The 14,519-nt window shown below is 33.7% G+C and overlaps 1 protein-coding gene across 1 annotated transcript in view; it reads left to right on the top strand.

Moving 5' to 3' along the window:
* DNAJC1 (DnaJ heat shock protein family (Hsp40) member C1) overlaps positions 1-14,519 on the top strand; it is a 114,417-nt gene that overhangs the window by 42,556 nt on the left and 57,342 nt on the right. Inside the window, exons 4-6 of the mRNA XM_050891266.1 lie at positions 4,791-4,956; positions 5,849-5,946; positions 7,004-7,097. Of these exons, the coding sequence (XP_050747223.1) occupies positions 4,791-4,956; positions 5,849-5,946; positions 7,004-7,097 (358 nt within the window). The remainder of the gene's footprint in view (positions 1-4,790; positions 4,957-5,848; positions 5,947-7,003; positions 7,098-14,519) is intronic.

Raw genomic sequence — 14,519 nt, 5'->3', positions numbered from 1 at the left:
TTGCAACCGTAGGGCAAAGGAAAGGGGAGAGTCGTTGCTTTTTGGGATCTTCTTACTTTAGATGTTGATATTTGGCTATGCATTGTGTGAGGTGATGGACCTAGTGGAAGAGGCTCAAAGTTTACTGTCATGCCCATGCACTGGCCAGAAACCATGCTGCATCCTTTGTCTCTCAGGGCTTACCAGCTCAATTTTATCCTGATTCCAGAGACAGTTATTTGGGTCTGCTCTAACAAGGCTTTCTGCCAGATTTTTTTTTTTCTTTTTTTCTTTTTTTCCCCCTTAGTAGTTTTGGTAGTTTTTATTTCTGAAGTAATTCAAAGACCTGATGGGATGAGATGGAAATCAGTTCCATTGCTTACAAATTAGTTGGTGAGGAATTCTGGCAGTTTAGCTGGGAATCCCTTCACAACTGGACACCTGAATGGTTTGGGGCATGGGATTACACCAGCTCGAGAAGAGTAAGCTGCAGGCTTCTGTGAAGTCAGCCGTACCTGCCTCTTACTGTTCATCTGAAAGTGATGTAATCCAGCGTTGGTCCTGGTGTGTGTACAGAGAGTGGAACCAGGAAAGGCAGGAATAAGGTCCTGCACTGTATGAGTGAGTGATTAACTCACTTTGAAACAATAAAACTGGGTCTAATTACACCCTTCCTCCATGTCTTGGTGAATGTCAGAGGTGTTAATTGTTTGTGTGCGTGTACAGAAACAGTGTTCTAAAAAGGCACATCTGTTGGCCAGCTATATGGAATTATTTTTCTAAAACCTTTGCATTTTTATATTTATCAGTGAATTTTTACTTTATCTGACAGCAAAAGCCTTTCTTAAAATATTATAGTTCCTCTACTGTCAATTATAATACAGGGCTTTATAATTAAAATGTGCTTTGCTTTTTTGAGAAAGTTATATAGTTGCTTGTGAAGTATACTAATATTATTAGCAGTACTACAGAATATAGTAATATTGCTGTGTTACTACTTTTTCTTTTACACACTTTGATACATAATCAAAACATTCTGATATTCTAACATTAAACATACATGCAGCATTGTTTAATGTAGCAGTGTTTAACATTAACTTAAACATACATGCAGCAGAACATAATATTTTATGTTTTGTATACATACTGCAGAGTGTGTGAAATTCTGCAGAAAAGTTTATCTTTAAGGGTATGTAGAGATAGGTGCATTTCCTGAAATACACTTTACTTTAGGGCATTTATTGGTAAATCAACTTGACGATGATAAAATTTATTAGCCTTTGATTATTTTTAATTTATGAAAAAGTAGATAGTTTTACACACGTCTATTAATTGTAATTAGGCAAAAATCATAGATTTTAATTTCATTGTTTGTTACCATTTTAAGGAGCTTTTTTTTACCTACTAGGCCTATCCTCTGTAACAATGTGGGCTTGATTACAGGAAGCATTTGCAAAGGAATCAAGATATACTTGTTTAGAGTAAGAAAGGTGTTTATCTTAGTTCTCATTATAATTAAATGTCTATATTCATAGGTATAAATTGTTCTGCCTGATGTTGCACTGGATGTCTTTGACAGCTTGAGGAAAAAAGGACCCCAAAATAAAAAACAGCAGTGCAGTCTTCCTGTAGTTCAGAATAGATCTCATTAATTCAAGGTTATAGTATATAAACTATATCAGATCTCTGAAATTATTTGAAATATGAAATGCAGTGGCTCTCTTAAAGGGAAAAGTAAATTATAATTATATTAAAATAGATGATACTGTAATTAGCTACTACAGGTAATGGATTTTTTTTCTTGCAATATAGTTGATTGTACAAAGAGCTGTAAAAACTATTTCATGAAACTTTACAGAAGAATGAAATTTTAATAATCTTGCAATTGGTTACTTGTTAGTACAAGACTAACAAGTCTTGTATAGAATCCTGAGTTTTAAAATAAAGATTCAACTTAAGTTATAAATGGGGATTTTTTTGTCTTTTTGTTTCCGTACTGGTACTTTGGGGTTTTTTAGCTTGCTGACCGCTACATTTCAGAGACAACTGGCAGGCATACAGACATGTCAAAGATTTGCTGCGTTCTATGTACATATGTCTGAGAAAAAAATACTGCAGATGTATTTTTCCTTTTCAGCTTGATTTTTTTTTTTTTTGTAACATAGGGTGACAATTAATATAGGTTGCCAAAAGAAGAATGCTTTGTAATTAAATTTTGAATGTAGTTCTTGATGCACATGGATTAACTAACTATATTTCATAGTTAATATAGGTTTCTATAAAGAAATTCTTTAATGAGAAACTTGCTTTTAATTAAACCACATCCTAAATTTGGAAATCAAAATTTAAAAATTATGGGAAGCTTCTGAGTTTCAGTAGGATCATTTTCCAGTTGAAAACCTAAAAATCATTGATATCTTTATTTTTCAAATACAGAGCTTAATTACTATTGAAAGCAGTGATTTATCTTTTAACAGTATATATTCTAAAAAGTGGGTTATAATAGAAGCTATCTTCCCTTAAAATGGCCAGTCGTGTGAGCCATAATGCTCATTGATAGTAAAATCAATAGAGCATTGATTCTGAGACTTAATCCTTGGAGACTGTTGTTCAGAACAGCGGACATAGCCTAGTAAATACAGAGTGCTGTTTAAAGTGTTTAATGCAAGAGACTCTGCTGTCTTAATTTATTTTTTCTTAACAGATAATTTATAATAGAATGTGGTTGCCAAACGTTAGTTTGCAATCTTGTTTTACATATTACTATATTGTTACCATTAGCATATATGGACTTCATTTAATCAGTAGCCACATTTTCAGTACATCAATTAACAAGCCTTAGTGTATAAGAAAGGCAAATGCTCAATAAATTTATAGTAGTATTAAAAAAAATTCTTTCTTGATTCTGCGTATATTTCTCTGAAGCTTTCAAAGGAAGAGCATCTTTTGTGAAATCTTATCAACCTAATTTGTTTTAAAAATGGGTTTGTTTCTAAAATATTTTCTTGTATTCTAACAATAAAATGTTAAGCAAATGCATTATTATTTTTAAATGCTAAAACTTCTACTTAATTCTTAAACAAAAAGTTAAATAGAAGTTTTAGTTTTGAAATAACATCTAAGCAATTTTTCTGAACAGAGGTGTGTGTTAAGGCATCAGTAGTTAATTCGTTCTGACTTACTGGGAAAGGAAAAAAGTTATTACTTCAGGTTTTACAAATACAATTAATCTTAGTATTCTCATAATTATCATGGAAGATAGAATTTTGTAATATGATTTTTACTTTTGGTAGCATTCAGAACACTGCAGAATCCTGAGGTGTTAAATCTTTTGCATAGAAATAACGGTGCCAACTTGAACAAATGTTTTATCAGAAGTCAGTTTTTCTAGATGCACTGAATTAAAGTATATTTTTAAATTGAAAACCATTGCCTCTTTTTCTGCTTAAAAAAATGAATTTGCTTGTGGAAATTTTTTTCAGTACATCTCCAAGGTATCAATTTAATAACTATCAAAGTAGCTAGTGCAGTTGTTGCATTTAAATTGATTTACATGTCAAGACTGGCAGTTTAGCAGCTGCGCTATTATTCCTGGATCGGTCAATTTACTTGAGAAAAACCTACTACTGAGTTCTACTGACCTGCATGACAATATAGGCCCTATTTCTATTCCTGTAATTAGGCCTGCGACTAACTCAGAATATTTTTAATTAAAATATTTTGGTCAATGTGTTGCACCAAATTAGGCCTTTCAGTGCAGATTTAATTCTGGAAACTGTGTGATTAGAATATGTAATGAGTTGTGTTCAATTTAAGATTAACAGGTTGTGCATCTTGAACGTACAGGTTTTTGAGTTTACTGTAAGGATTTTTGTTTGAAACTTTATTCTGAAAAGTTAACAAAGAAAAATCTGTTTTGCATGTCTGTGGCTTATTTTTAAATTGATGATATCATACTGTAAATAAAAGACCCCAGGCATACTAAGATATTTCAAGACATTTGTGTGAAGAAAAACTGACAAATTGTCATAAAATGTTTTCTGTACAGTCAGTAGTGTTAGTAAAATTAAACAGTTTTAAAATAGATAGATTTTGGAGACAGCTTTTCAAATAGAAAATCAAAATCGTCTAGCTGTGGTGAACTTTGTTTTCTAACATCAAAATCAAGCCTTTAACTTAAATTCATATCTGACACAGAATGGATGTTAAGTCTGGCAGCATTTTTACCTAATAGATATCGTGCTATTAAAGGACAAAACAAAAGCAAAAATACCTCTCGTCTCCCCCCAACACTTGTGCTTTTAATTTGTAAAAGAATAAAAGGTTTCCAGTGTTGGAGACTTTTGTTCTTTGCTACCTATTTAGTAGTTTGTTGTTTGTTATTTACTTCTATCATGGAGACCTACCCACTGATTACTAGGCAGGTAGAACACATCTACATTTCTAGAATTCTGTTATTTCAGAAGTGAATGAACTGGTGGTGGGGGGGGGGTGGTGTTGCAGGAGCACTCGAATTACTTTGGGGTTTTTTGTTGTGTGTGTTTGTTTGTTTGTTTGGGGTTTTTTTGCAAAAGACTAGATACATTTCCCCAGCATTTGGTTCTGGATTCTGTTTGTTTCCAGATGCAAGCCTAGCAGCTGACAAAACAAGGCATTGCTCTATTAAAAAAATAAAAAATTGCTAAGTGATCTTTTGTGTGTGTATTATTCAGGCGGTCTGTGGATTATAATTTGTTTTGTTTTATAATTGGATGGTTTGGCTTACTTCATTTTTAGCTCTCCATGAAAGCCTGTTATATTTGCTACTGTAGGTATGATGATATTCTGATCAATGGACTACCAGATTGGCGACAGCCTGTATTCTACTACAGGCGGGTGAGAAAAATGAGCAATGCTGAGCTGGCATTACTTTTGTTCATTATACTCACAGTGGGTCATTATGCTGTGGTTTGGTCAATCTACCTGGAAAAACAGCTGGTAAGTATTGGTAATAAATCAAACTTGCTTCAATTATTAGTATTGAATTTCCTGCAGAAGTTTGCATATTATAGGGTCTCTACCACTTCCCCTGTTTTGAATTTGGATTTTTCATATTTTAAAAGGATTCTATTTAAAATGGTGATAATTACAGAATGAGATATTCAACATATCAGAAATAGTAATCTAAAAACTACTTAATTTTTCTAGAATTGGTAATAAATAGCAAGAGATGGTTCTTTGGTTTTTAGCTGGAAGGAAGAGGAGGAATAAAAACTTCTGTCATCTATTGACATAGAATCATATGCTCCTGTAGTCGTGTCTATGGTTTTCCTAAATGTTGTTTAAAAATAATCAATTTTTGTTCATTTAAAATTCATACTTGCTTTGCCTTTGTTCTTAGCTAAATGCTTTTTTTGTTTTGGGTTTTTGTTAACAGGGTAGGCATTGGTAAGTGGTATAAACCACTTTTTTTTTTTTTTTTTTTTTTGTCATATAAAAATCTATTGCACTTAGTAGACTAGGAAAAAACCCTAAGCATAATTTGAAAAATATTCATACATTAGCATCTATTTACTTTTTTTATTTTCCACTGCATTATTGAAGTTGATGAATGAGAAAGGAGGCAAGTTGAATGCTTTCTCCTCTTAGAAAACTTTGATTGCTATGGAGATACACATGAGTGACAGAACTGGACTTCATGTGTGTTTAAAGACTGGATACCATGGCAACAGTTATTGTTAAGATAGATCATTTTACTTAATCATGTAGAACCCCTAGACACATTTGCATAAATGCTACTCTACTGTTTACCCTTCACAGAAGAGTCCCAGTAACATTTGTGGTTTACATGTTAATGATAACCTGTAACCGTAGTTCTTTCTACATCAAGGATGAACTGCTTAGCAGAAAAAAGAGGGAGAAGAAGAAAAAAACGGGCGGCAGGAGTACAGATGAAGCCAAACTTGCTGCTGTAGACAAAAATGAAAGGTGGGAAGGAACTCTTCTTGTTTTCCGCATTTTAAAACATTGTATCAGCTACTGGTTTAGTTCTATCATTTTCTCCTTGCATCTTTGAAATATTTTATGAGAAAAATAGCTGTATTTGTAGTAACAGCCATTGCTGATATAAAGTGTGCCAGTGTAGATGTGTTTTCAGGTTTTGATTTGTAAATAAATGTGTGGTACTTACTCAGCAGATCAACAATAACTGAAAGATTAAGTAAGGCTTAATTAATGTTATCTGGCTTATAGAAGGGTGTTATTTCTACAAGTTGATTTTAGAAGATTTTACAACTTTTTCTGTCTTTGAAGGTTTTTGCCTTTGATTACAGTTAACAAATTTCAATTTAATTAAGCTTTAGTTTATTACCATACCAAGCAAGGAGTTTTTATGGGGTTTTAATGCTTGTCTGATTTAATGCTTTTTATCTGATTAACTTAAAAACAAGCGCATTGGTAAGGCGTCTAACACCATTGTTTGTTAAGAAACACATAGGGAAATAGTGACTTTCAGGACGCTCCAGAAGATACCACCATTTCTTCTATTGATTCATAGAAAGAAATAAAGGGTTTAAATAGTTCACACAGCAGGGGCATGAACTGAATCAATGCAGGATGGAGATCAGAGACCATCCTGCCTGTCGTCTTTTCTGATGACATCAGTGACTAATGCTCCAGTGAACTGCAAATGACATTAATTTTTATGTATTGTTTTGTTTATGCTGCAGTCTTCATATCTGGTTGTCAGCACTTGTGAACATTTGGTTGAGGCTTGAGGTTTTTTTGGGTTTGGGTTTTTTTGAACTGAAGTGGTTATGTGGCTTACGAATTTATTTTCTTGAAGAAAAGCTCTTTTTAAGAGATTAAAATACAGTGATGAAGTTAGCTGTTGCGTATTTTGAATTAAATATTCAAAATGTATCTTTAATATTATGTAGTTACACATTTTTATAGGAGTTGACAAGTGCTAATCTTCTTGAAGGGTAATGATAAAGTTCTGACTTTGTGGCAGTAATGAAAAACTTACAATTTTATTTGACTGCAGAGTACTGGACAAACCACAATGGCATGACTTACTTCCATGCAAGCTGGGAATATGGTTCTGTCTCACTGTGAAAGCTTTACCTCAGCTATTCCAGGTAATAGTAATGATTTAAAGTTATATTACTTTATTTTTTTTGATGGTGTTGTTACGCATAATCAGATGTGCAGCATTTGTTCTTATGAATTTTTTGGCTCAAGCACATACCATATATATATATATATATATATATATAAAAAAAACCCCACCTTACTCTTTGGAGGTAAATTTAATATTGTAAGTTCATCAAAATATGAATATATTTTAAGTGGATATTAATCTTAATATGCTAGGGAATTCAGCAGCAGTTCCTGTTAGGCAAAACTACAAGAATAAATGATGGGAGAGGGCTGATATATATACATCTAATTGGGAATAGAGATGTCTTTTAAGCTATCTGTTAACAAAAGTATTTTTATCTCAAATAGGCAAATGCTATGTTTTCATAGCAAATACTAATATGTCATTTAAATTTGGGGGAACAGTGAAATTACTTTTTCTGATTGAGTGAGCTTTTTTTTAAGTCACTGGATAATTGATACCTGAAATTACTAAGGTAAAGTAACAAAGGTATGGTTGTAATTTATAAACATAAATGCGGCAGAGTTGCCCACAGTTGTGGTTTTTTAATCTAATACTATGAACTGTAAAATTTAGCTGATATTCAGCCAGTGTAAGTATTGTCGGATCAGTTATCAGAATAACTTTTTTAATATCACATGCTCCTTCTTTTAATTTCTCTTGAATATACCCATTTGTTTTTAATACCCTTGTCACTGCTAATGAATATGGATCAGGGAATGCAAGGTGGATTTTACTTTGGTTTACAGAAATATTGAGTGTTAATTCTGAAGTATAAATAGTATAAATGTCATCAGTGTTCATTTTCTGTCTGTGTTCAAGCTGGAAAAAGCATATAATTCATAATTCCTAATCTGTTAGCAAAAGGCTTGTAAAAGTTATAAATGCAATAAAGTCTGGTCTTTCAGCATCCATTTTTATAGCCTTTAACTTTTCCTACAAAGAGATGCAAAAGTTAGTATCTCTTCCTCTTTTAGAAGTTTCATCAGAACTGTGTGGCTATTTTATTAAAGAAACCTTTCTTTTTGCGAGTTTTTAAAGCAAAAATAATGAAATCAACTGTTGTGTCCAAATTAAGCTTTGATGTTCATCCCTCATTGAGGTGAGTCAGATGGAAAAGAATTAAGTTCAGCAATTGCTGTTGCTGCATTTTTGAAACTTTTTTCATAATTATAGTACTTTCCCTTTTGCCTTAATTGCAAAATATTCAAAGTATTACAGAATATATTAAGATTAATGAAGAACTTTAAATTAGGACTTCTTATAATTTTTCCAAGCTGTCATTTTCTCATTTTTATGATTTTAAGGTAGTCTGTTAAGAAGTCAGTATAACAAGTTTCAGATTTGCTGTTCAAAAAGCAGCTCCTATGTCTGCCAGAGTAGGCTGAAAAGATGAATACAACAAAAGTGATGTTTCGTGCTTTGTAGACACCTAGGCAATAGCTCTTGCTGTGGATTTTAAATCCTTTAAATTAATGGTAGTGGAAAAAAAGCTATCCAATAACTCATGGAAAATTGGAGACCAGCAAGCAGGGATTTGATGGCAGAGGAAGCATGATGTAGAGGAATTCAGAGCAGGAAGGCTTTGGAGCAAGGAGCAAGCGAAGAGATGGGGTTCTAGAGTAAATTACCCCATATGTAAATTACACTACTACTTAACTCCAGGGTTTGTTTTGTTGTTGTTTAAGATGACCTGCCAATTATGTAAGTTAAAATGCAATAAAATATAAGTAATCTTCAATATTAAGAATATTCAGGACTTCAGGTAACAAGTAAATTACTGTAGCTTGTTAGTTAACAATACTTAAAGAAGTGTTACCTCTTCTGAAGAGCATAAGAGCAGCAGTGACCTCATGTTGGAGATGTTTTCTGAAATGACAGTGCAAAAGATACCTTGTATGTTGTAACTAGCTGGACAGAGACACCTCTGGGCTCTTTCTGAGTTGTATTTTAAGGTTTTAGCAAGTTCTGCCTTAATTGCAATTGCCAACATATAGCAAAAAAAGTAGCTGTGCTTATATGATGATATCCTGGTACAGAGATCCTGTTTTGAATATAAGTGTTTTTCTCTTCAATAATACACTGACATAGGCTTGAGATTTCAGAGTGTTTCAGGCTTTTAGTATAAGTAGAATCACTAGGGTAGCTTATCTAGAAGGTAAGACTCCTATAGAAACTGGTAGTGTTATATGTGCTAGTTACACATGCAAATTATTCAACAACGTGTTACAGTGGTTGACATAAGGATGGCTGCTACAGATTTTAGTTGTTTATTGAGTTAATCTAAATGATTTCTTCAGTCACTTAAGAGCCAACAAATTATTTTCAGAGTTAGCTGTCATTCGTCTGCAACTAATGCAATTGTAGATTAACCTCTAAAAATGCAGCCATATTTAAATGAACCCCATTTGGGACAGAAAAGGGTAGGAGTTAGCAATACTTTTAATTAAATGTTGCTTCTGCCACTGAGTTTTTCAAAGCCCTGTCAGTGAAATAGCTGAACTGCTTCTTCAAATTAAGGAAATAAAACCACATGCCTGTGTACGCAAGTTCTTCCTCAAAGGAAACTTTATTAACAAAAAACAACAAACCCAAACCAACAACAACAAAAAAACCCCAACAAAACAAAAACCACAAGGAGAGGTAAATTTAAACTTTTTGCCAGTTCTTGTATTGATTCCTTTTACCTAGCATCCATCTCTCCCCCCATTAGTTAATGTGAATATTCTACTTAAAACAGCTCTGTCTGAGGATTCAGGTTGCTGAGCTTCTGCCCATGCCTGGCTCTCATTTATCCAATTGAGTGTCTTTCTCCTACTTCCCCTCCTCCTTCAAAATGTCAGATTTCAGAAGAAGGCACTTAAAATAATTAAGGTGGGCCTTTACTGAAGAAAAATGCTTTGTTTGCATGCCCTTGTGATGGCCTATGCCATTTTATCGTAGTCTGCATTTTATGTCAAGAAACTGGAAGAAAAATGAGTGAGAAGAGGATGAGAGAAACTAAAAAATGATTGTTTTTTTTAAACTGTTGACAATTGTATTTTGAGAGAGACTACATAGGTTTTTATATCCACGCATTTAGTTTACTTAAATTTGGGGGTGAAAACAGCATCTTTAAGCTTGTTTGAAGAAGCAAAGGCAAAAGAATACATAAAATGTATCATAAATCAAATATCTATGGTGTGAAAGAAACATTAAGTGGAGTGTAAATTACATTGACTATTACCAAGTTTAATTCTTGTAATGTAGGCTCAAGAAAAAGATAGAAAAAGAATGCAAATTGTTTCTAAGGTCATTTATAGTTTACTGTTTCATGAGAATGACCTGGAAGAAGGCTATATATTTAAAAAAATAAATAAAAGAAGAAGGAAAAAAAAAAGAAACAAAACTCAATTAAAATGCTTATTGGAACTGAAAATTGTTCTTACAAAGAAATAAGCCAGCTATACAGTGTGTGCAAGAATTTCAGTTCAAATGGTGAATATAATACAGAATAGACAGCTGTGTTAAGTATACTTTTCTTTTGTGGGAGAACAATCATATGTAAATTGCAGTTTATTCCCCAAACAGCTGACTAGAGTTTTTTCTTTGGATGTGCAGACATACAACTTGGGAAAAGTGGTCTTTCTTAAAAATGTTGTTAATTATTCTTCACAAAATATTTCCTTCAGAAAACTGAAGATAGGAGTGTTTGTTAGTGTTCCTGTCAACTACTTTTCCTTCACCTTGATGTGGTGAAGCTTAGCAATGAATGTCTTTATTTTTACACCAACTTCATTAATGCCAGTGAGCACTAGGAAATATTTTTTATTAGTTAAATTACGAGCCTGCTGTTGTCCTGAGTGTAACGAAGCAGAAAGCATTTTTGTTTGTTTCAGACAGAAATGGATTCTTGTTAAGAGAATAAAGTTTCCTGTTATCTTCTATCTGTAGTAGTATAGGTGTAGTGCATACACCCTAGCAGTGAACTGTTGGAAGAACTTCTGGTGGCTCGCCAGTAATGAGAAGGCAGTTCAAGCTCAATACGTAGTTGCACTGGGTATAACCTAGTGAGATTATCAACAAAGCTTTCAATTCCAATTGAAACTTTTGTTTATGAAGACCTTTGTGTAGCACGAAGTGAATTAAAACAAAAAGGCCAGTAATTTATTTTTATGTAGACTACCAGATGGTAATTACTGTCGCTGATTTAGTAGCCTGGAATGGATTCAAACTAGTGACCCAGAGGTGTTTAATTTCTTGGCATTTTTTTCCTCAGGTTTTCTTTTAATCCGTGATTACATTTCAACACCTGTTTAGAGATGGTTCAGCTTCGGCCTTAAACGGATTGGCAATGTGTCATTAAACTCAAGAGGCTTTGCCAGCAGGGCATCTCCTTTGGCAAAGTTAGCTTTTAAGCAAGATTTGATTAGGTCAGCAAACATTTATGTGGGTTGTTTTTGTCTTCACGTATGACTTTATATAAAATCATCGTGTGAGATTAAAATAAAATTTACTGCATTTAATAATGTATGCCTTAAAGAGATTTTTTGAAGGGATTTATTCAGGTCAGTAGGGTTAAATATCTCCTTAATTCCCAGCTTTACAGGGTTTTGACGTGTTCCAACTTACTGTACAGCACCAATGTTGATATAAGTTGTGGGGAGCGAGCAGTTGCAGGATGTGTGGCACGAGTGATTGCCCATTTGCTCTGTTTCTTGCTATTTCGCAGCTGTTGGGAGAACCAAAGTAGGGATGAAGCTCTTGACCCTGAGGTCAATTAGAAGCTTAGAAGCAGATCAGAGGAGAGTGGATGGTAAAACAAGTATTCTGGGTGTATGCAAGTGAGCAAAATAATTTGCGTCTAACAGGGTACTCTCTCAGGCTCTGGAGACAAAATGTGCTTTGCTGCGTAGTAAAAGTTTTAAGTAAACGTAAGACACTAAGGAAATTTGCCTTTAATTGCCTGTTGTTCTGTGGCAGCCAATTTTGTTCTGCTCCTTCAAATCACTTACTGTATGTCTGCATATCCTAGCACACACGTTAGAGGAGCGTAGCTCCAAGAGTAGCTGGTGTGTACAAGGCGATACTGGCTCTCAGTTAGTGGTACTGTTCTGTTGTGGTATGAGGCTTCACGGGGTGTAAATGGGTCCCAGGGAGGCCTTGCAGCATTGGCCTCAGTTCTGCCTTCTGGCTGCCTTTGTTTCACCACTGTGGATGTGGAATACCCAGCAGATACTACAGTAGCACAGCCTGCTGCTGGTCACCTGGTGCATCCAAGGCTTGGGAACCACGCTTCAACTGCCCACAGGCTATACACGGCTGAAGAGCCTGGCCACACCTGGTATTATTCCAAGGTCAAAGCATGATCTTCTGATTATAAAGGGGGAAGTAATGCAAATCCTATTTATTTACTAGTTTGCCTTTCAGTAAACATGTAAAAATGCCAAAGAGAAATATAAATCATAATGTTTGACTTTTTTTTTTTTACATTATTTCTTACCATAACACATTGATATTACTAGTTTATAAACCCATCAGAAGAGTGTTTTTGCTGTGGTATAATGGCTGGCATTTTTATTGCGTAGAAATAGCAAATTGAAGGTCGGATGTTGCAGTAATTTTAATTTGACTCCTTTTTCTCTCTTTGTTTTTTTGTACAAATTGTACAAGAACACTGTACTCAAAAAGACAAAAAATTAGTTCAGGAACTTCATACAAATATTTCTCTTTAAGACTATAGATTGATTTAATAAGAATTAATGCAAAGAAAATTATTTCAATATACTGATTTTAAGTATGCTTGTGGGAAGGTTTCCAGTTAGCTCTAAATTCTGAGGGGATGCATTTTGTTTGTATCAGTCCCTCACCCAGAGGACTAAAATGTGAAGCTGATTCTATCACAAAATCTGGAATGAAGATTCACATACGGCCAATACAGCAAGTTGTTTCCAATGTTTGCCTTATTTTTCCTAATCTCTAGTCTTTCTGAGGTAGACCAGAAAGCCAGGAAGATTAACTGGAGGAAAAAAAAAACCCACAAAGCAAACAAACCAACAAAACCTCATCACCCTCCCCAAAATTCAAGGAGAGGCTGGAGTGACTGAGTCTTACTCAGAACTGAAGTTTTTAGTTCCAGAATTAGTACAGTTTGAATAAATACTGTATCTATTGATTTAAAAACAACAAAAAACCAAAACACCGAAAACCCCACAGAAACCCCAACCCAAACCCCCAAACAAGCAAAGAAAAAAACCCTTAAAAATCCAGTATCAAGAATTTCTGTATTTCTGCATAACTCAAGTGCAGCTTTGTCTTGGCAACTGCAAATTTATTGACATGAGACGATACTGATATAAAGAGGAACTGAAATAAAAGAATTTTTCAGTATTCTTGGTTCTTATTTGTGGTTAAAATATTGAAAATATGTTAAGTGTTGATTTTTGTTTTTCTTCTGCAACACTTTTTGAAATTTTTCGCTAAATATGAGGTTAATCACAGGAACTTCCTATACATGGCAGTAGAAATATAATTTAGGAATACTAATAGCAGAATTTTGCGTTTCTAATACACTCTTTTTTTCATTCTGTTTCTTTTTGGAAAGTGTATATTTGAAATCATAGTGTAATAAACCAGCATATATTAGCCCTCTTCATTATTCTTTTTGCTTAACTACATGCATATTACTGCTTCGATGGTGAAGAAAAGTAATGTATTTGTGTTGATGTTCTTTTTTGAAAACTTCTCAAACTCCTCCCAATGAGAACAAAATATTTCTGATTAGGTAAGCTGGAGCTTTTAGTTAGAACAGTTCCAAGCTTTGTATTTGTGTGTCTCTTTCCTCTGTCCCTTTCCACCCCCAGAAGGACAAAAAAGTTGCTTTTCTTTATGTTTATTTCCTATTGAAGGTAAAGTATACATCAGGTATAAAATTTTGATGTTGCACATATTTTGAGCTGTTTGGGGAAAGATCCTCTAAAAGAAAATTCATTACGGAATCTTGGGGAAGGAGCATTAGATTGGAAGAGGCTGTATCTATATTGCCAGTGTTATTAGGGCCCTAAAATGTTGTATTGAGGCAAAATGACTGCTTAAATTTATCACTTTGGAAAAGTAAAAAATCTGAACATAAACCTGTTTTGAAATACTCTTACTACCAAAACTGAATATGCTTGAAAATGAATATTCCTGTTTAGACTGATACTATTGAAAACTAATGAGGAGTAAATTGAAATGTGCTTATTTATGTTAAGGCAGAAGTTTTCTTCAAAGAACTTCCTATTTTAAACTGTTTTCCAGTGTTTTTTCATTTTGACTTATAAGGTCTAATACCCATATAGTTTGTGTCTGTGGCTAAAATCTTTACTCAGGTATGTCTTTTAATTTCTCTTTACAACCTGTAGAGCCATTTCTTATGCTT

Source organism: Gymnogyps californianus, chromosome 2 (assembly GCF_018139145.2).
Source record: "Gymnogyps californianus isolate 813 chromosome 2, ASM1813914v2, whole genome shotgun sequence".
Classification (NCBI taxonomy): domain Eukaryota; kingdom Metazoa; phylum Chordata; class Aves; order Accipitriformes; family Cathartidae; genus Gymnogyps; species Gymnogyps californianus.
The sequence above is the reverse complement of the archived record's forward strand: the minus strand, read 5'-3'. Positions and strand labels throughout refer to the sequence as shown.